The 20,499-nt window shown below is 35.2% G+C and overlaps 1 protein-coding gene across 5 annotated transcripts in view; it reads left to right on the plus strand.

Moving 5' to 3' along the window:
- LOC106072137 (latrophilin Cirl-like) overlaps positions 1-20,499 on the plus strand; it is a 110,078-nt gene that overhangs the window by 51,943 nt on the left and 37,636 nt on the right. For 4 of the 5 annotated variants that reach the window (XM_056032127.1, XM_056032126.1, XM_056032128.1 and 1 more), the window contains 7 exons: positions 4,860-5,023; positions 7,560-7,745; positions 10,857-10,960; positions 15,023-15,212; positions 15,605-15,726; positions 17,835-17,893; positions 19,718-19,917. In XM_056032127.1, coding sequence (XP_055888102.1) covers positions 4,860-5,023; positions 7,560-7,745; positions 10,857-10,960; positions 15,023-15,212; positions 15,605-15,726; positions 17,835-17,893; positions 19,718-19,917 — 1,025 coding nt within the window. The remainder of the gene's footprint in view (positions 1-4,859; positions 5,024-7,559; positions 7,746-10,856; positions 10,961-15,022; positions 15,213-15,604; positions 15,727-17,834; positions 17,894-19,717; positions 19,918-20,499) is intronic. The other variant, XM_056032129.1, reaches the window with a different exon arrangement.

A 20,499-nucleotide genomic window follows, 5' to 3' on the forward strand; every position in this document is an offset into this window, starting at 1 on the left:
GGCAACTCGCGTCTGGCTCAAGAAAAACTGGTCGCGCCCACCTCCGCTACGCGGATGTAATAAAACGGGATTTTTAAATTTAAACTCCAATTATTTGCATAGAAAAAATCCTCATCCGTAGGACGGATTCAAGAATACGATCTGGGTTTTTGTAATCATATTCATTATTAGTAGTCACAATATTTTATCAATGGACATATCAAGAATACGATCTGGGTTTTTGTAATCATATTCATTATTAGTAGTCACAATATTTTATCAATGGACATATCAAGAATACGATCTGGGTTTTTGTAATCATATTCATTATTAGTAGTCACAATATTTTATCAATGGACATATCAAGAATACGATCTGGGTTTTTGTAATCATATTCATTATTAGTAGTCACAATATTTTATCAATGGACATATCAAGAATACGATCTGGGTTTTTGTAATCATATTCATTATTAGTAGTCACAATATTTTATCAATGGACATATCAAGAATACGATCTGGGTTTTTGTAATCATATTCATTATTAGTAGTCACAATATTTTATCAATGGACATATTTGTTTATTTCTTGTGACCTTCATCATCATAATCAAGCTCCGAGTGACTGCCCCTGCATTCTTGCAGATTTCTCTCTAATGTTTCTGTTCATTAGACATTTTTGTTAATTTCTTTGGCCATTTCTATTTAAAAATGCTCATATTCACCGAACATGTAAAAAAAACAACTTTAAAATAACTAGGTCAGCTAATAAAAAATAATTATTAAAAAAACAACAGTAAAGAGATTCAGTTTGATTGTAAATGATTGTAAGTTTGATTGTAAATGATTGTAAGTTTGATTGTAAATGATTGTAAGTTTGATTGTAAATGATTGTAAGTTTGATTGTAAATGATTGTAAGTTTGATTGTAAATGATTGTAAGTTTGATTGGAAGGAAACTGTTGCTTATTATCTTCTCCCTACTGATAGTCTGCTGATGACGTAATTCTGATTAACTAAAACACAACGAAAAAGCCGCATATTCCATATGCTAGGACAAATTTGTACAAGTGCTCCTTCTTCCCTAGTGCCGGAACGGGTTGCCTAATCGGTAAGAAAAACCAACGACTTGTCAGAGTTTAAGTCATTGATTTTATATGCATGACTGGATTGGGCCTTCAGAGAAGTTTTAAATCTGTTTTAAAACTGTATCAATGATTGGAGGATTATCTGGATCCCCTGGGAGGGGGAGGATACTATGGTTTTTACATTACTTAGTTACGGTAAATATCTTTCTCGGTGTTTTTACAAGTTAATATATTTATGGAAAAAAAAATACTGTCCTAGTCATAGACATAAATAAATATAGACTGGCCGATAAAAGAGTTTTATGAAACGAAAATTTGTGACTTGCAATTTTGAGCAGTATAAAAGTTAAGTATTCATATCTATTTTAGCCATAACTTATATAAGTATTACATATATTGTAAATAAGGAGGCAGTGTAGTTTTGTTTAATCTCTAAGAATGAAGATCATGCAATTTTTCATAATTCGGAAATCCGAATACAATAGATATACATGTTTTCAAGTTACATGAAGTTATTTCCTTCGGCCAGTCTATATTTATTTATGTCTATGACTTTATTATACAGCAGTGTAGTTTTGTTTAATCTCTAAGACTGAAGATCATGCAGCTTTTCAGAATTCGGAAATCTGACAACAATGGATATACATGTTTTCAAGTTACATGAAGTTATTTCCTTTTTCCAGTCTATATTTATTAATGTCCATGGTCCTAGCATATTTCAGGACTTCCTGCTTAAGTTTTTTTTTATAGTGTTCGACTGTTTATTCATGATTGGTTTCGAAGGATAACTAATGTAGGCTATTGAATTTTCTATGTCAATGTCTTCAGACATTCCATATATCGATTTATATACAGTTGACGAACAGAACGCGAAGGACGTAATTATCTCCCCTTTTGATGTAACGTATATAACCTTAAAGTTACGAATAAAAATTGGCGGCAATCTGTTTCTGTCACCTGCAATGTCTGAAGCCTCTTCCCACTTGCTCTGAGGACCTCCATGAAAGTGTGGCGCCAAGTTGTACTAGGATGTCATCCCAACTCTTATTATGCGTAATTCATTTTGTCGGAGAACATGTCCCGCAAACCTCATGCGACGCTCTGTCACAACCTTACTAAGTGGTCGACTCCCATAGGATTTTCCTTGATTGAGACCCGATCACTATAACTGACTCCTAAAATCTGTCTTAGCCATCTTTGTTGAGCCACATTTAGTGTTTTTCAATTTCGGCAGATGACTATTCACTGCACTGTATTAGTGGAGCCCCGCCTCTGGTAGAAATGTGTAACCTCTCTTGGCTACGCTCTTGGAATTAGGTGACTGTAGTTTAATTTAGATTTTATATCGAAAATGGAAGTTTTATCATCAAAATCATCTGTTGGGGGGTTTTAAACTTAAATACCCCAATTTAGCTACACTCATAGAATTTGGTTACGTTTTAAACTGTAAAAAAAAAAAGCATTCTGGAGTTTAGTGTGTAATTTGCTTTTTTTTTTTTTTACATTGAAGAGTTATTTTTAGCATCAAACCCCTCTGAAGGGGGGTTTAAACTCAAAACCCCCTTCGGCTACGCTCATAGCATTTTGAGTGCTTAATTTGCTTTTTTTTATATTGAAGAGGTATTTTTTTAGGTTTAAATCCCGCTGGCGGAAGGGGAGGGGGTTTTAAATAAAATCTTCTTTAGCTGTGCTCTTAGAATTTGAGGATTCTCGTTTGCATTTTTGTTGTTTTGTTTTATAGAATAGGGAGATTTAACTGCAAACCCCCCTGGTAGGGGGGTTTAAACTCAAAACCCCCTGGTAGGAGTTTTAAACATCTATTTACAAAGTTCACGAGAGTTACCTGTCTTGAGTACAACCAACAAAGAGGTCTATCAAATTGTAAAGGAAGACTTTAATCATCCAATAGTTTGTTGTTTTATTTTTACATCATAATCAACTGTTCGGCCTTCACCTATTCCTTAGCCTGTTGGACCGTTGGGGCACCACACAAGATCCGTTTACCGTCGATCTCCATTCCTCTCTATCGTTTGCCTTAAATCAGGGGTTCTCAACCTGTGGGTCGCGACTCCCTTGGGGGTCGAATGACGATTTGCCAGGGGTCGACAAATATCATCGAAAAAATGGATTGTTATTGTCTATGCATCTATTGCTGTATGTGTGTGTGTAAGTGGGGTTGGGGCAGAGTGGGGGATTGTAAAAAGGGGTTGCCGAGCATAAAAGGTTTAGAACCGCTGCCTTAAATAGAATCCTTTTTAAGCAAGTCCATTCTTTATGCCGTCTTCCAATCGCTTTCTCTGTCTCTTTGGCTTGGTACTGTTGGGTGAAGGATGGTCTTTGCGAGCCATGAGGACCCTTGTGACATCTGTTACATTTGCCGAAATAATTAGCCTTTCTTTATTCCAGTGAATACTACAAATAAAAAAAAAAAACAGGCATTAGTTTCAAAACGATTATTGTGACTGTGTCGTGAAGACTGGGATTTTTAATTTTGGGATCTTTAGGGCACCTCGGAGCCGACCCAGCTCTAACTGACATTAGTTGGGAAAATAAAGCCGGTTGTTTGTTATTCTGGCCACATGACACCCTCGTTAACCGTGGGCCACAAAAACAGATGACTTTTGCATCATCTGCTCTCTAGATCGCAAGGTCTGAAAGGGGAACTAACAAATATCACGATTATAAATAACATATGATTATAATTTAGTAGGCCTATATCATTTTTTCTAACATCAGTGGGAATGATTTTTATATAAGTACTAGCCTGGCATTACCCGCGGCCTGCGGGTCTAAGTTTGTGTTTACTAATGTAGTGGATTGGATTTAGATGTATGTTAAACTTAGCTAATGATCCTTTCACGTTATTTCTCTTTCGCTACGAAAATAAAATTAGTTTTGCGAAAATGGGTTTACCCAAAGTCGATACATATTTAAAAACGAAAAGACCGATAGCTTTGTTAAATGAATGGGATTATAAAGTGAACAATTAAACGAAATTATTTTTAGTACGCGATTCATGAATGAATATAGATCTAGGAGGCCTATCTGAACTCGGCTTCGCAGCTTTTGTAAACGAATGTAGTCTCTTAAAAATAATGCTTTAGAAAACCAAATTTGAATGTTTATTTGATCAATATATGAAATAAATGGACTATAATTAGTATGTTCATGTGTTAAAGTATAAAACTATCTGTGCGAACAGAAGTTTTATCATCTTAGAGTTTTAGATCTAGGGATGGGATTATAAAGTAAACAATTAAACGAATTAATATTTAGTACGCGATTCATTACGGAATTGTCTAATGAAAGAATGTTCGTCAGGAAATCTGTAATCACAGATATAAGGAACTAATTAATGTAAAAAATGCTTTTGAAACACAAAATTGAAGGTTAATTTTATTATATAATGAAATCAATGGATCTTCTTTTGTATTTTCATGTGTCAAAGTAAAAAACTATCTGCGCAAAGTGTATTTCTTAAAATTAGATCTAGGTCTAAATCCTTTCCATCTTTTCTCATGTCAACATTGTAGACATGGCCTAGATCCATAAAATACTATAGCTGTAATAGAGTCGGACAACTTTATTTTTTTTGAGGGTCTTAAGTTTGTTTTAGGGCTACAATACATACACTACGGTCTAAGTTAGTACCCAAGGAACATTCCTGCCTAGTTTTATCAAGATTGGTCAAGCGGTTTTGATGTCTATAAGTAACATACATACATACATACATACATACACCACACATTCTACTTTATAATATAGATGACATTGTCTTGATATTATGTATTGCAGACAATTCGAAGGGAATCCTGTCATGTGCAACTGTGAGGTTTTTGGTATACGGAACTGGCTGGAGAATTTGACCACACATACTGTAGTCATAGACAAGTTAGTATGCAATGATGACCAACAAAAGAGACTTTTTAATGACACCAGCTTACGCTATAACTGCAAACGTAAGTCATGTGTGTGTGTGTGTGTTTTTTGCGTATCTGTTGACTGTTGATGTGCTAAACTTCTAAACTATAGATCTATACATTTCTTACAATGCTTTAACAGACCCAAACGATTACAAATTAATTAAGCTTTTTTTTTTTGGCTACATAACAAGCTAATATAATATAGAATGCTAGCCCACTAAAAAGGAGATTATTTAGAGAGTATTTTGTTTGATGATGTTAGAATGAACCTCATTCGCCAATCGTAAATAAACAACATTGAGTCGTGTGCTTCTCTATCTCTTCTATACAAATTACGACAATGTTTAATCAACAATGGTTATCACGTTTTTTTCCCCCCGTAGTTTTATCAATATTATCACGTGACTGTTGGTATTGGTGAATGGGGTCCATTGATGTAATATTGACATGTTTTATGTATCTTCATTATCTTTCTGTAGAACTAACTAAACACGAGTTCTATACAAGTGCACTCTCCTATAGCCTTTCTGTATATCTAACTAATGCTTAACTAATTATGAAACATTTTGCTAGAAGCTAACTCTTTATGGTAAATGTTTATGCCAGCGTATTCGAATCATTGACTTCTCAATACTGTACTACAAGCACGAATCTAAAAGACTTGGGGGAAAAAAAAAACATAGATAAAAGAGTCTTTTAAAACCTGAAAAACTCAGATGCTGGCTAAATAAAACAACACAGCACAGCTGTTGTAAAGCTTAACAGCCATAACAAGGAAGCTGTTCTCCAATGGATTCCAACAACACATTGAAATAGAAGGCAATGCAAAAAAGCAGACATATTGGCCAAAAGTGTTAGAACTACTAAACAGAAACAAATCAATCTCTATCCGGAAGAAAGAAAAAGTAGAATAGACAAGAAATGGACCAACTCTCAACCATACCTATACCTATCCATTAGTGATTAGTCTGTTGGACCGTTGGGCACCACACAAAAACTGTTGACCGTCAATCTCCATTTCTCTGTCTTTTGCTTTGGATAGAATTCCTTACATTCTTTTATGTTGTCTTCCCATCGCTTTCTCTGTCTGCCTCTTTTTTTTTCCTGGAACTGTTCCCTGAAGGAAGGTCTTTTCGAGCCCCGAAGACCTTGTTATATGGCCATAGAGTTTTAGTTTGCGCTTTTTTTTACAATAGTTAGCAGATCATCGTGGGGTCCGACCGCAGTAATAGTTCCGTCCATTCTTTTAGGTTGTCCTCCCGTCGCTTTCTCTGTCTGCCTCTTTTTTTTCCCTGGAGCTGTTCCCTGAAAGAAGGTCTTTGCGAGCCCCGAAGATCTTGTAATATGGCCATAGACTTTTAGCTTGCGTTTTTTTACGATAGTTAGCAGATCATCATGGGGTCCAATCGCTGTAGTAACCCTGTCTCTAATCTCTTTGTTTGTGATGCGGTCTTTAAATGTGATACCCAGGATCCTTCTGTAGCATGTCAATTCTGTTGCTAGGAATGAACCATGTAAATGAGGGGTTCTCAACCTGTGAGTCGCGACCGCCTTGGGGGTCGATTGACGATTGGCCAGGGGTCGCCAAAGACCATCGAAAAAAAAAATTGTTTTTGTCTATTCTTCTATTGCTGTATGTGTGTGTGGGTAGGGGTGGTCGCAGCAGAGTGGGGGATTGTAAAAAGGGGTCGCCGAGCTTAAAAGGTTGAGAACCGCTGATGTAACTGATCGTGAACTATATACAATTTCTTGATAATGTTGACTTCCTTACCGCGCTGTACAGACTGGAATGAAATCCGTTAGCAAGGCTGTCTTGTGTGTTTTTGTCATTGAGATAGACACTAAAATTTAAAAAAAAATGTCTGAAGCAATAGACAAGATACTAAATAACTATTCTTTGAAACTATAACTTCTCCGTGATGTAGTAAATAACTATTCTTTGAAACTATAACTTCGCCGTGATGTAGTAAATAACTATTCTTTGAAACTATAACTTCGCCGTGATGTAGTAAATAACTATTCTTTGAAACTATAACTTCTCCGTGATGTAGTAAATAACTATTCTTTGAAACTATAGCTTCTCCGTGATGTTCTAAATAATATTCTTTTGAAACTATAACTTCTCCGTGATATTCTAAATAATTTTCTTTGAAACTATAACTTCTCCGTGATGTTCTAAATAATATTCTTTGAAACTATAACTTCTCCGAGATGTTCTAAATAATATTCTTTGAAACTATAACTTCTCCGTGATATTCTAAATAATATTCTTTGAAACTATAACTTCTCCGTGATGTTCTAAATAATATTCTTTAAAACTATAACTTCGCCGTGATGTACTGAAAAACTATTCATTGAAACTATAACTTCTCCGAGATGCAGTAAATAACTATTCTTTGAAACTATAACTTCGCCGTGATGCAGTAAATAACTATTCTTTGAAACTATAACTTCGCCGTGGTATACTTAGTAGCCTACATTCTTTCACAAGACTGAGTCTTAGAGAAACATTATCTAGTCTGTGAGGAACTCAAGAAGACCTCATTAAGCTAGCATACTTCTTTGCAAACAGAGACTCCACCCGTGTCTGGCAACCTCAACAGAAACATCTCAGTAAGGAGTGCTCAAAAAAATAAGGACAAGGGAAACAACAATGCGAATTTTTCAAAGTACGAAAATAGCAAAGACAAGACTAAAAGGGGCAATAAAACCTCACCAGAAGATGATGGAGTGTATGTGGAAGGAGAGCGTAGTACTGGTAAGGTCATTGTTGTATTACTCCCAATTTTCAAAAAAAAATTTCTTTTTAAATACGTTTCCAGACATAATTAGAGTATCTAGTATTTGTCTTCTAAATATTGAGTTGTTTTGCTTTTTTTTTTTTGTAAAGGTATTTTTTAAAAGCATACTAACTTTAGTACTAATGATATAATTTCATTCGTGTGTAATAGTCCTATCAATGAATGTAAGGTATATGAATTCAAAAATATATAACCATTAACTTATAATTGACTAAAAAGTAACATACATATTTTAAAAGTCTAATAATGTATAGATATATTTAAATACCACTAACTAAAAAATATACTCATTCTTAGACTATATAGATTCTCTCTAACACATATGTTTATTCTGCACATCACTGTAATTCATCAGTAAGTCTGAAAAACTGAACAATTTCTGGCTCAGCCTTCCTTCACATTTTTTTTCTGTTTGTAATGCCAAGGAAATATAAACCAAGAAAAAACACAAGATCTCTTTGGCATTTGTGTTACTCACACGAAAGGGAAAAGCCACCATTAGTTTTATGTGGACTGTCTGTCCGTCTGTCACGTTTATATTTTAAAAACAAAAAGATTGAAAATATCCTAAAACATGATATTCTGCAGATTGCTAAGTTTAGATTCAAATGTTATCTTTTATGTACTGAAAGCGAACCATTTTGTTTTTAATATTAAAGAAGTAAGACGTTTTATTTTCATCAAATGCACCAATTTTAAAACTATTTAGTATTGAAAGTAAAAAAAGAAAACATGAGGCTACATTAAGAAAGGGAGGTTATAATTTTGTATATTTTTTCAAATATAACTGAAGCTTTTGTATTTCACACGTTTATGCTTACTAAATAATATATTTTCTGTTACAGAAGCTACTAACATCCATACTAATACTTTTATTTTTGGTTTAAAAAAATGAAACCATTTTATAGTTCCATAATCCAACTTTATCTTTTATATTTACCTTTACCTATCCCTTAGTCTGTTTGACCTTTGGGGTACCATGCAAGATTTGGCGACCGTCTTTCTCCATTCCTCTCTGTCTTTTGTCTCAGTTAGAACCTCTTTCAATGGCAGGCCCGTCCATTCTTTTATGCTGTCTTCCCATCGATTTCTCTGTCTGTCTTCTTTTTCCTGGTACTTTTCCCTGAAGGAAGGTTTTTGAGAGCTCCAAAGACCTTGTAATATGGCCATAGATGGCCAATCCAATTTTAAGAAAAAAAAATGAATTAAATAAACAAAGTTTATAGTTTTCTATTATCACTGGATGAGCTCTCGTTCTGTATATATCCCGAATTTATAAAGTTTAACAAGGAGACAATGAATGGAAAGTATTGAACCATTGCATCTATTTCTGTAATCAACATGGATGACTAGACCAATACATACTAGGCCTCGTAGGTCAATATCTTATTCCTCCACACATATTCATGTGTGAAAAAAAGACATCCATAAACATCACATTCTCTTGCATCCAGTAGTTGGCTGCATGGTGGTCGTGTGGTTTGTGCTTTGGATTGTCGTGAAGATGGTCCCGAATTCAAACCCAGCCCTCCCTCCTCTGCTGCCCTGCAGGGGGGTGGAGGGTGTTGACCAGGACGTAATGATCGTCTTTATATCAAAAAAATATAACATGATTCTATTATAACAAGTGAATTTTAATCCATAACGAAATAATTAATTGTTTTGAGTTTTAAGAAGAAAAAAAAAAACGTATTTCTTATCAATTTTCGATTTTATTATTGTACATATTTTTTTCACTTCTAAAGCTTACAATGCATGCTAAATGTTTTTAACCCTTTCCAGCCTACATCACAGACCTTTATCTGGGACAAAACTTATATGTTATAAAGCGCGTAATCGAGAAAATTTCGGAAGGAGAACTGATGTTTTTTTTTATTCAGATATAGTCTGTTATCAGTTAACCCTATATAAAGGTCTGTGGCCCTAACATTACCACTAGACATAGCAAAGTAGCATAAATATTGATGTTCGCTTTTTGTTTTTTTGTGGAGTAATGTTGTGTGAAATGTAATATAGTTTAACTCTTTATCTCGTAATTTTTTGCCACATTCTGACGGAATTCTTCATTTTGCTCATTACTATTTCACTCCCCTGTTATGATTACGCTTCAATAACTTTTTCTTTTGTTATCAGAAAGTGTTTTATTTGGTATTTGGTATAGAAGGGGAAATGCATGCTCTTCTTATATACCACAAAAGTATAGTTTATAAAATTAAACATTATTTTAATTTCATGAGGTCAAATCAACGATGGTATCGTCGATTAGGAGACAAAGAGTTAAAGGAAAACTTTTAGCACATTATTTACTTTCCTTTCTGCCATCCAGGCAGAGGCGTTGTGAGCAAAACGAGCGCCCGGGGCAAGGTACTTTATTGGCTCCCCCCCCCCGTTTGTGAACATCACATAGAACAGGATGGCTGCCTGGTCGTGTGGTTTGCGCGCTGGACTGTCGTTTGGATTTATCGATGGTCTCGGATTCAAACCCTGTCCTCTCCCATCCCCCGTCGTCCTGCGGGAGGTTTGGACTAGGAAGTAAACTATCTTCAACTCTGAAGTAATAACCGAAACAAGTAAAACATTTTTTACAAACATATAGGCTGAGGGTGGCGCCCAGGGCATCGTGACCCCCTTTGCCCTCTTCACTACGCCACTGCACAATCCAGGACCCTTCCTTTATGCTTGCTATTCATGTGGATCTATCCAGTGCCTCTTTATATGAAATTACGCAAATGTTTTGTTTAAATTTTAGTAGTTTTAATTCAAGAAGAATTTTTTTTTTGGGGGGGGGGGAGGTGTCAATTTCTTTTATTAAGAAAATCATAAACAATGAAAAAAAAAATGTAAAAGAAAGATGTTTCTTAGTTTTGGCTGGGTTTAGTCATTGTAGTGAGTCATTTTAGTGTATGTGTGGACAGAAGACAGTGTGTGTGTGTGTGATTAATTGTTTGGGGGCATGTGTGTGTTGGTTGTTGGTTAAACTACAGATCTATTCGTTATCCTAAGAAAAAAAAATAAAACTTAAATCTAGTGTGTTCAACTTACACATTTATGAACTGTAATTTTTGCAGCTGATGACGTAAGCTACACTAACTATCCATGTCACGTGTGCAACAAGGAGAGGACGGGCCATGCATGTGATCAGAACCCCCGAACGTATTGTCCTGAATCAGAGGTAAACAAGTAGAGAGTTAATGACCGAAACTATAGTGATTTGTATAGAAGCAGGAGTTCTCAACCTGTGGGTCGCCACCCCCCCCCCCCTTGAGGGTCGAATGACAATTGTCTAGGTCCTAGGTGTTACCTGAGACCATTGGAGAATATTGTTATAATCCTAGTGGCGGACTGAAAGGGTTAATGTGTGTGCGGCCTACTGACACACATGACTCAGGCCAATCACACAGGTCAAGGGCTGTTGAACAAGGGACATTACTGCTAGCTCACGCAAATATGGCCTGAGTCATGTAGGCCGCACATACATTAACCCTTTCAGTCCGCCACTAGGGTTATAACACTATATTTTTGTTGAAAAAACTTGACATTGTACAAAATTGTCTATGGGCAGCTACTTGTTTTTTTCCCCCAAAAATTGTCATTCGAGAAAAGGTGTTTCAAAGAACTGAATCAGAATCATTTCAAACTTTTCAATGGACCTTGTTGATGTCCAAGAGCTGAGCCGAAGGCTCTTCGAGCTCTAAGTTTGAAAAAAAAAACCTTTTTGGACGCCAAACAGTAAAAAAAAAAAAAACCTGTGAGAACACAGTTCTGTTTGAGAGAGACCCGAGTCAATGCCTATGTAAAACATTGCTGTTTCCAATGCCTTTGACCCCGACGCATGCTTGGCTGCACATGGCCGAAGGCCGAGGGCACCGGGAGCCTCCGCCATTTTCCTTCGCTGTACCAATCTAGCTGTGCGGAAACCGCCATTGATGTAACGGTCCCTTTGAGGAACAGCGCATGGATGTGGGACGTGTTCGTGGGGACTTTTTTACAACCCCGCCCGTACAATGGGTGGACTCTCGTCTACCCGTGGGCATCCCCACGGGAGTCTTGTGTTGCTACCCATTTAGCCTAGCCACTTCCTCTAATGGCCGTTTCCACGCGGGCACCATGGACCTCATTCACCAATCGTAAATAAACACATTTAGCCACGTCATAATATTGATAAAACAATGAAAAATACGTATCACGTGACAGCCACTGTGGATTACATAATTTGTATAGAAGATATATAGAATCAAGTGGCTAAATGTTGTTTGTTTACGATTGGTGAATGAGGTCCATTGCGCAGCGTCAGTTTTTGTGACATTTGAAATTGCTGTCCATCAAACAGTGTGACGAAACAGGACGTTAGGTCATCGCAGGAATCAAAATGTATTATTTCTATGGTGGAAATCTATGCAGATAATTGAACATCAGATGTGTTCATAATTATTAATACGCCATCATTTTGATAGCCCATGGTAGAATAGGTAATTGTTCCATTATGAAACCCCCCGTGAAAATAATTGTTAAGAAAGGAATATAATAATAATTTAATTATAATTTTATTTATAAAGCGCTGTTAACAAACAAAATGTAGGCTCAAGGCGCTGTAATAACATTACAAACACAGACACGACAACGGAAATCAAAAACTAATCTAAAAAAGTTTTAAACAAGTAGGTCTTAATGTTCTTCTTAAAAGTGGTATAGCATGTTGTCTGTCTGAGATCAATGGGGAGTGAGTTCCACAACCTTTGGTCCGTGCACTGAAAAAGCCCGCAGACCGTAGCTTTTGAGGGATAAACGTGGCACCACTAAAAGCGTTGAGTTCATTGAGCGCCGGGCTCTCTGGGGGGATATATGGAGTGATCAGTTCGCTAAGGTACAAGGGCATCTCATTGTTATATATATTATACACTGATGACAATGTGTGATAACTATTTTAGCCGATATGGTTTTACTTCATTAGTTAAAGCAGGAATTCAGAAACGTCTGTTATCAGAATCAATGAATCCAAACAATGTGAGATGTTATTTTGATATCAAATATCCTAAATTAACTGTCAACGACATACAGTATTTGAATTTTTTTCCGTCTGGGGCTTAGACCACCAACCAGCTTTCTCTAGGAGTCTTAGATATGGGCAATCTCTCCAATGGTCCCAACGTCTTGCCCATCTCCTTGGCATCTGCTTCCAAATCGCGGCATGTATTCCTTGGGGGTTCCAGGTGAAGGCTTGTCTTGTGATGTTGGATGCAGACTTGTGAAGGGTGTGGCTCAACTTCTGATATTTATCATCCAGCTGGAAGAATCCAAAGATGTTGCAAATTGATCATAATTACTGGTTTATCTGAAGATGACGAAATTAAAGGCGAGTTTCTCTTTTACTAGCTTCTTGAAATGACTACTAGGGCCTACAGCACGTTACTAATTTGACAAAATAGGTTCATTTCTGAAAAGTGTAAAATCTCTTACAAAAGTTTTGTAGTGTCCTCAAAGATGCTGATCCAAGCATGTATGGATGTTGGTCTGGATATCGACGTTTTGTACAGATTTACTCACCAAAAGTCATCAAAACTCATCGATAAAGTAACAGCCACAAGAAGTGTTACAAGAAGTATTACAAGAACGATGTTGGCGCGTTCAATTTTGCGACATTGTTTTAAACAGTCGAATGTTTTCAAAGCTTTGTAATGAGTTGGATGCATCCAACTGCTATTTCACACCGATTGAAGCCTGCAAATTTGTAAAACGTTTTACTTTTATATTGGTGATGAAATAAAATAGTTTTTAATTAGAAAACGAAACCACATTTGGAAGCACTTTATAACGGCGAAAGTGAACTACAGAAAATACCCCCCCTTCCTTATTGACATACTTGTCATCTTAAATGAGACCATTTTCCAAAAATATGTCTTTGCTAATCAGGATTTTCCAACTTCTTGAATACAGAAGTAGACTTGATGTTAGCAAACTCCGTAATGCTTTCGAATTGCTACATAAATATCAAAGTGGAATAGATCTACTTTCATCACGCGATGTAAATGTAAATAAATGCAGATAAAAAGATAAAATTTCATTTATTTATAACTTAGTTAAAAGCAGAAATTTTTAGTGGCAATTCATATCAGATATTTACATTATGATTTCGATTTTATAACATTAACAAAAATAGCTTGCACTTAGCTGATGACGCAAGTGATCTGGCAGGAGGCCTTGGTGATGCGCATAGACAAAAACTCCGCAGCCTATGGTATGCAAATCATTGCCGAAATAAGAAACGCGCATTAATGACCAAAAGTGAGCAATGCCTATATAAAACAAAAGTCAGCATTGAAGGCAAAAAACTGTCAAGTGTCAAAGCTCTACTTCGGAGCTATCGTTTCAGACCAAGAAACCAAACTGCTACTATCGAGAAAAAAAAGTTGCACAGTCCACAGCAGCACTTGCGAAGATCGTGACAATTTGTAAATACAAAGACATAGCCCTCGGATCTAAACTCAGACTGATGCGCCCCTTGATAATGGTCACATTTCAGTATGCTTGCGAATGGTGGACGATAAACATTGTTTCCAAATAATCGATGTGCTTGCTGAGAGCCTCAATTTACTATATTTAATGTGTTCCGGAATATGTAAAGATGTCTTTCCCCTAGACCTAGGTGTCCACTAAAGAGATTGGATCACAAGGCACCGGGCATGTTATAGGAGCATGGAAGACGCACTACATAAAATAATAATTATAAGAAGAAGATGAAGAAAAAAGCGAAAGATTTTTTTAGCTTTTCCTTCTCAGTGTTGGCTTTCTTTGATCTTCAAACAGGATCGTCTAGTTTAGATCTCGCATTATTATCATATCTTATGAAATACAGACATTACTTCAAAAAAAAAAAGGGGGGGGGGATGGTTACGTCCTATACGCATGTTCCTAGGTCAATCTAGTCATGCATGTTAATTAATGACTTAAATTCTGCCAAGTCATTGCTTATCCTGGCAAACTCAGGCAACCTATTCCATGCAGGCATTCTCTAGACTCTAGTCTAATAGAATATAGATCTAGTATCTAGATCTATTAATCTAGATCTATAGGATAGTATAGCCTATACTTCAACTTTAGCATTATTAGGCATTAGTCATGATTAGTTTACTAGCACTAGGAAAGAAGAAGTATTTGTACAAATTTGTCCTAGCATGCAATATACATATGGAACAAGGAAAGTGCCTTTATCTTTGTGTCTTTCTGACATTCACAGAAGATGTGCCGCAGGGAGTTCATCTGGAACAACGCAGACAAGACCATGTCTATATCCAGTGGTTGCAGCAGCTATGAAGTGTGCCTCAAGGACCAGGTGAACAACAGCCGAGACTGCATCATCAACTACGAAGGCGTCATCCGATGTAACTTCTGCTGTCTCGGACCAACCTGTGGGGAGCCCACTGGAGGTTTGTCTCATTCCTGGGCGGATCTTACACCATAGGCGTCATCTTTTTTTTTTTTTTTATATATATTGATCTAGCTAGTTTTTTTTTTCTTCTGCATCTGACTTTTATAACAAATCTAATTCATTTAGTGTTAAAACAAAGAATTGGTGGGTTGATAAAACGCCGACTTTATCTCATGGAGGTCACTGCTGAGGTGGTTCTGAATTGCAGTAGGGGAAGAAAATGTACAATCCCACATATAGAGAGTGTGTACATTTTCATAAATGAGGAATTGATTTAAATTTTAAAAAATCAAAACTTTTTTTTTATGTTAATTGCTTAGGAATGATTAAGAAAGTTCTATTTTGAAATTTAATCAAGAGAGTTATGGTTACCTTTTGTTTATATTACAGGTCGGACCAAAGACTTGGTGTTTATAATCACTTATGTAAAGAGGGCATATTTTAATGAGACCTATATGAAGGATCCCAACTCTTTGCCTTTCAAAGAGGAACAGAAACGAATTTCAGAAGCTGTGAGTAGACTAACACTTGTTGAAATTGGACATTATAAAATCATTTCGAATAAAGACCATCAATATCTCTAATATCTGTTCCTTTTAAATTGTCAAAAATTAATCACAAGGATATCTCATCGGTAGCCTATGTGTAAACAAGAAGTTCTTTACTTTCTAGTAACTCTCAGTATCTACATAAATAAAAAATTAATTAATGAAAAGGAGATAATTTTGTTCCTGTTGGAAAATATTCTTAAATATTCGGTTTGAAAAACTATGAGCTTATTTCTGGGTCCAAAATCAGTTTCTTAAGTTTTATAAGTTGAAAGCTTCATGTTGTATATACTTTTGTGAATTTATTCTTGAAATTGGATTATAAAGTGTACTATTGTTTGATATAGTGTGTGTCTGGATTTAAATAAATTATTAGACATACCTTTTGATATTGGGTCATCAGATCTAACATTTGAATATACTACAACTATGTATTAACCACTCTATTCCAATGTAACAAAGAAATACTTTTAACATTCTGGGACCCCTTAACCCAAGTAAACATTAAGAAACTGGAACAGACACAAAATAGAGCAGTGAGATTTATAACAAACGAATATTCACATTTGACTAGAGTAACACCTTTAGTAAAATCACTAAAGTTAGAAAGCCTTCAAGATAGAAGACCTAAAAGTAAAGTAGCAATTATACATAAAACACTGAACAAGAATCCTCAAAAACAGAAACAAAACCTAATACTTTAGCTACTTTTCTGGGCTAGACTGTAATTAGCAGACATTACTGTATATTCTGAATAATAATAATATAATAATAATAATCTTTATTGTCCGTATGGAAATTTGTCTTACAATTTGTGCATTACACCAAACAAAAAACATTGTAAGAAACCAAAGTGTACATTCAAACCAGACTCACTCATAATTTACATGTGACAAAGTTTATATCAGATTGTTTCTATTTAATGATTTGATTGCCAGGGGAACAAAAGAGTGTTTGTGTCTGTTTGTCTTTGCTATCTGTGTCTTATATCTCTTTTGTGATGGTAAAATAAAAACATCCTGACACAAAGGGTGATTCTTTATTTCAAGGATCTTGTTAGCTTTTTTATGGATGTTTGTCTCAAACAGCTGCCCAAATGGGGTTTGTTTTTTGCCAATGATTTTACCAGCAGCATTTAGGATTAAAGTTTATTTTTATTTTTAATGCTCAGATTGCCATACCAGGCAGTGATATTGAAACTTAAAATATTGCAGATGTGAGCGTGATAAAACATAGCCAAGGCCTTTTCGCTAACATTAAACGAGGACAGTTTTCTTAGTAATCGTAATCTTTGCTGCCCTTTTTTGCTGATTTTGTTTTGCTGATATAACTCTAACCAGCCCCTTTTAGTTATTATTAACAAGAAAAATACTGCATTCCAACTATCTCATAATGATAAAAAAAAAAGAATAATGAAAATGAAAGCAAAAAATGTGAAAACTTAAATATATAAATATTAAACGAGTGTAGAAGCTACTTTTTCAAAACTTGAGTGTGGTACCTATAGTAGGAGACCAGCCATAATATTTTTAAAAGTCTCTCATAGTACACTATCAAGTGAGGACCTCAATGAATATTTCATTTGAATGTGTCTCAATGCTGACAGTGCTAAATTTTATCTAAATCCTGAAAGTGCTAGATTTTATCTAAATCCTGAAAGTGCTAGATTTTATCTAAATCCTGAAAGTGCTAGATTTTATCTAAATCCTGAGAGTGCTAGATTTTATCACAATCTTGAAAGTGCTAGATTTTATCTCAATCCTGAAAGTGCTAGATTTTATCACAATCTTGAAAGTGCTAGATTTTATCTCAATCCTCAAAGTGCTAGATTTTATCTCAATTCTGACAGTGCTCGATTTTATCTCAATCTTGAAAGTGCTAGATTTTATCTCAATGAAGACAGTGCTTGATTTTATCTCAATGCTGACTGTGCAAGATTTTATCACAATCCTGACTGCTAGATTTTATCTAAATTAGGAAAGTGCTAGGTTTTTATCTCAATCCCGTCTGTGATACTGTTATTATAATAATAACAATTAAAATGGTTTACTAAGTTTTTCTTTTGTTCACAGCTGAGAGATGATCTGAACGATTTTAGAGGTGGCCTAGATATTTATGTCTCAAGATATGAGTAAGTATTATGTGAGAGATCATGGTCACATATAATCACACTTATGTATAAAGAACAAGCTGACAGGCAGTTGTTATGGAGACTGAACATTTTTTGAATCATTTAATGGCTAACCAGACTTTTGATTTCCAGGTGTCATTTTTTTAAATTTCTAAATCTGATGCACCACTTAAAGTCTTATTCCTATTTAGCTCTTTAAGTAAATATATTAGGACATATTTTGTCAGCTATACATGACACGTAAAATCATGTAATATATAAATAAATAAATAATTTGGCTGTACTTCCAATCACTCCCAAAGATTTTATGCACAGAATCATCAGTTAATTCACATTTCTGCATTTGGAAACATATGCACTTGAAAGTGTATTGGGGATTGTTATGACACGGTTAAGATAGGAATTTGGCGCAAAAAGTTATTTGTTTCATAAAAAGGTAAAGTTTTGACTTAGAAACTGTGATGTGACTATTGAAAACAAGACAAGGATTGGAAGTGTAATGAAGACTTTTGGCAGCTTTAGAAGGAGGTCAGCTTTAGTTTCTGAAGTAGATATTTAGATAATAGGATATTCAACAGTTCCCTTCAGTATGTAATAAACATCTTATTCGACATCATTCAACAAAGGAAAGTAAATTTACATTATCAACCTTTCGACTGCATTATTTGGTTATTTGAGGGCCACCCCCTTTTGGACTTATCTGAACTGCCTGAGACACAGCATGGAGGGGCCTAACAGGATTAACATTTCCTTGCTCTTTTTGTAGCAGACTTTCAAATCATACCACTATAGTCTCATTAGCATCTTCTTTATTCCCATTGGTGTGAACATAAAGGCTTCTATAAGGTTTGTTTCTGAGGTTTATGGTCATTATAAATAAATTAAGGTTTTTATATAGCGCTATTTTCATGTTTATAGTTAAAGCATGCTCAGAGTGCTTTGGTCCAATCTCATTTGTGGACCAGTGGGGGGAGGGGGTATCCGTACTGCCTTTAGGCGCTCAGTAAACACAACTGAGTTGGGTGTCGAACCTCGAGCCCCCTTCATAGGTAGCCAAGTTCAAGTGCACTTAGCCTCTCGATCACACTTCCCATGCTTATAAATATTTTATACCAAATATGAAGCAGTGAAATTAGCTAGTCGCTGTACTGGAAAACAAAAAGGATTAAAAAATTGGCAAATTAAAAAAAAATACTTTAAAAAAAAAAAGCTTTTATGAGGGTAAGTACGGCACATTTACTGTGTGGTTTATTTCCTTTTTTCTATGTCAAGCAAAAATTAATTAATTACCTCTAAATAATTAATTGATTGTTTGATTTTTTATTGATTCATGTTTTGTTAGGGAGAATAAATAATTGTGCCAAAATACAACTTGATCCGAGAATGGGAAGTGGGATAAATGATGTGTAAAATTTTGTAGGCCTACCAGACAAAGAAACAGATTGAGTTGATCTAAGGTTTTTTTTTTAAAAAGGCAGTCTGGATATTTGATGTTTTGGATAGACAATGTTCTTTTGCATCATTGTCCCCCTAGTAGTGTGTTATGCACACTGCACTGTCATCTCAATAGTCCTGAATTCAACCACTGCCCTGTCACCTCCCCCGCACTATCCTGCAAAGGGTTTTGGCTACAATGTAATTATCTTTAATTCTGAAGGAACATTCAAAAGATGTAAAACAAATTTTAAAAAATAAAATAAACCTCTATATTATTCATAAAATTAAAATATATAGGTCTATATTAGTGTATAATATAATAATATAATTTGTTTAGATCTAGAGCCAACTAGAATCACCATTAGGCTAAACTTTTCTTTTGTTTAGACAAAGTGAAGCCCAAGTAGCTGTTCAACAGAAACAAGTTCGTGTGTTTTTAGAAATTGATGTTACAGTTCTCAGCACCATGGAGGACCAAACAGTTAGGACTGATCTACTACAAGCGATCAGCAATAGTGTGTCGAATCCCAATGGATTTTTCCAAAAAGAAAACATTGAGGATGATTCATTGTACCTTGGTTTTTCAGGTAAAAGTGACATAACCTTCTGATTTTAACAAATTAATTTATGAGTTAAGATGTTGCTTCAGTTTACTATCTAAATTTTATGCTCACTTTCCTTGAATCTATTTGAAAGTTGTGTCTTGAAAATAAATTAGGGTTGGTTGACAGACAAGAAGGCTGTGATGAGTGTGCCTTTAAACTTTAAAAAAGTTATTAAAATAATTTAAAAATTTAAACATGAACTGTCTTAATGTAAAGGACTCATTTTGACTATCTGGAAATTAGTATACATTTCAGTTAAAGTTATAAAATGATACTTGGAAATTGCATACAGATCTAGATCTAGTGTAAGAATGATTATATATGTAACATATCATTTATGTTGCAGCTCAAGTTGGGACACTGAATGGCTCACTTGAGAGGCCAGACTCAGTTTTATTTCTACTCTTGCCCCAGAGCCACTTTAAGTAATTTAAGTAACTGTCCCTTTCAGACTTACACTAAGACTGCTTTATTGATCCTTACGGAAATTTGTTGTGATTACAAGGACTCGTTTCTCATATAAAGACAACACAACAGAAAAATACACATAAATACAACAGACAG

The sequence above is a fragment of the Biomphalaria glabrata genome, chromosome 6, assembly GCF_947242115.1.
Source record: "Biomphalaria glabrata chromosome 6, xgBioGlab47.1, whole genome shotgun sequence".
Taxonomy (NCBI): Eukaryota; Metazoa; Mollusca; class Gastropoda; family Planorbidae; genus Biomphalaria; species Biomphalaria glabrata.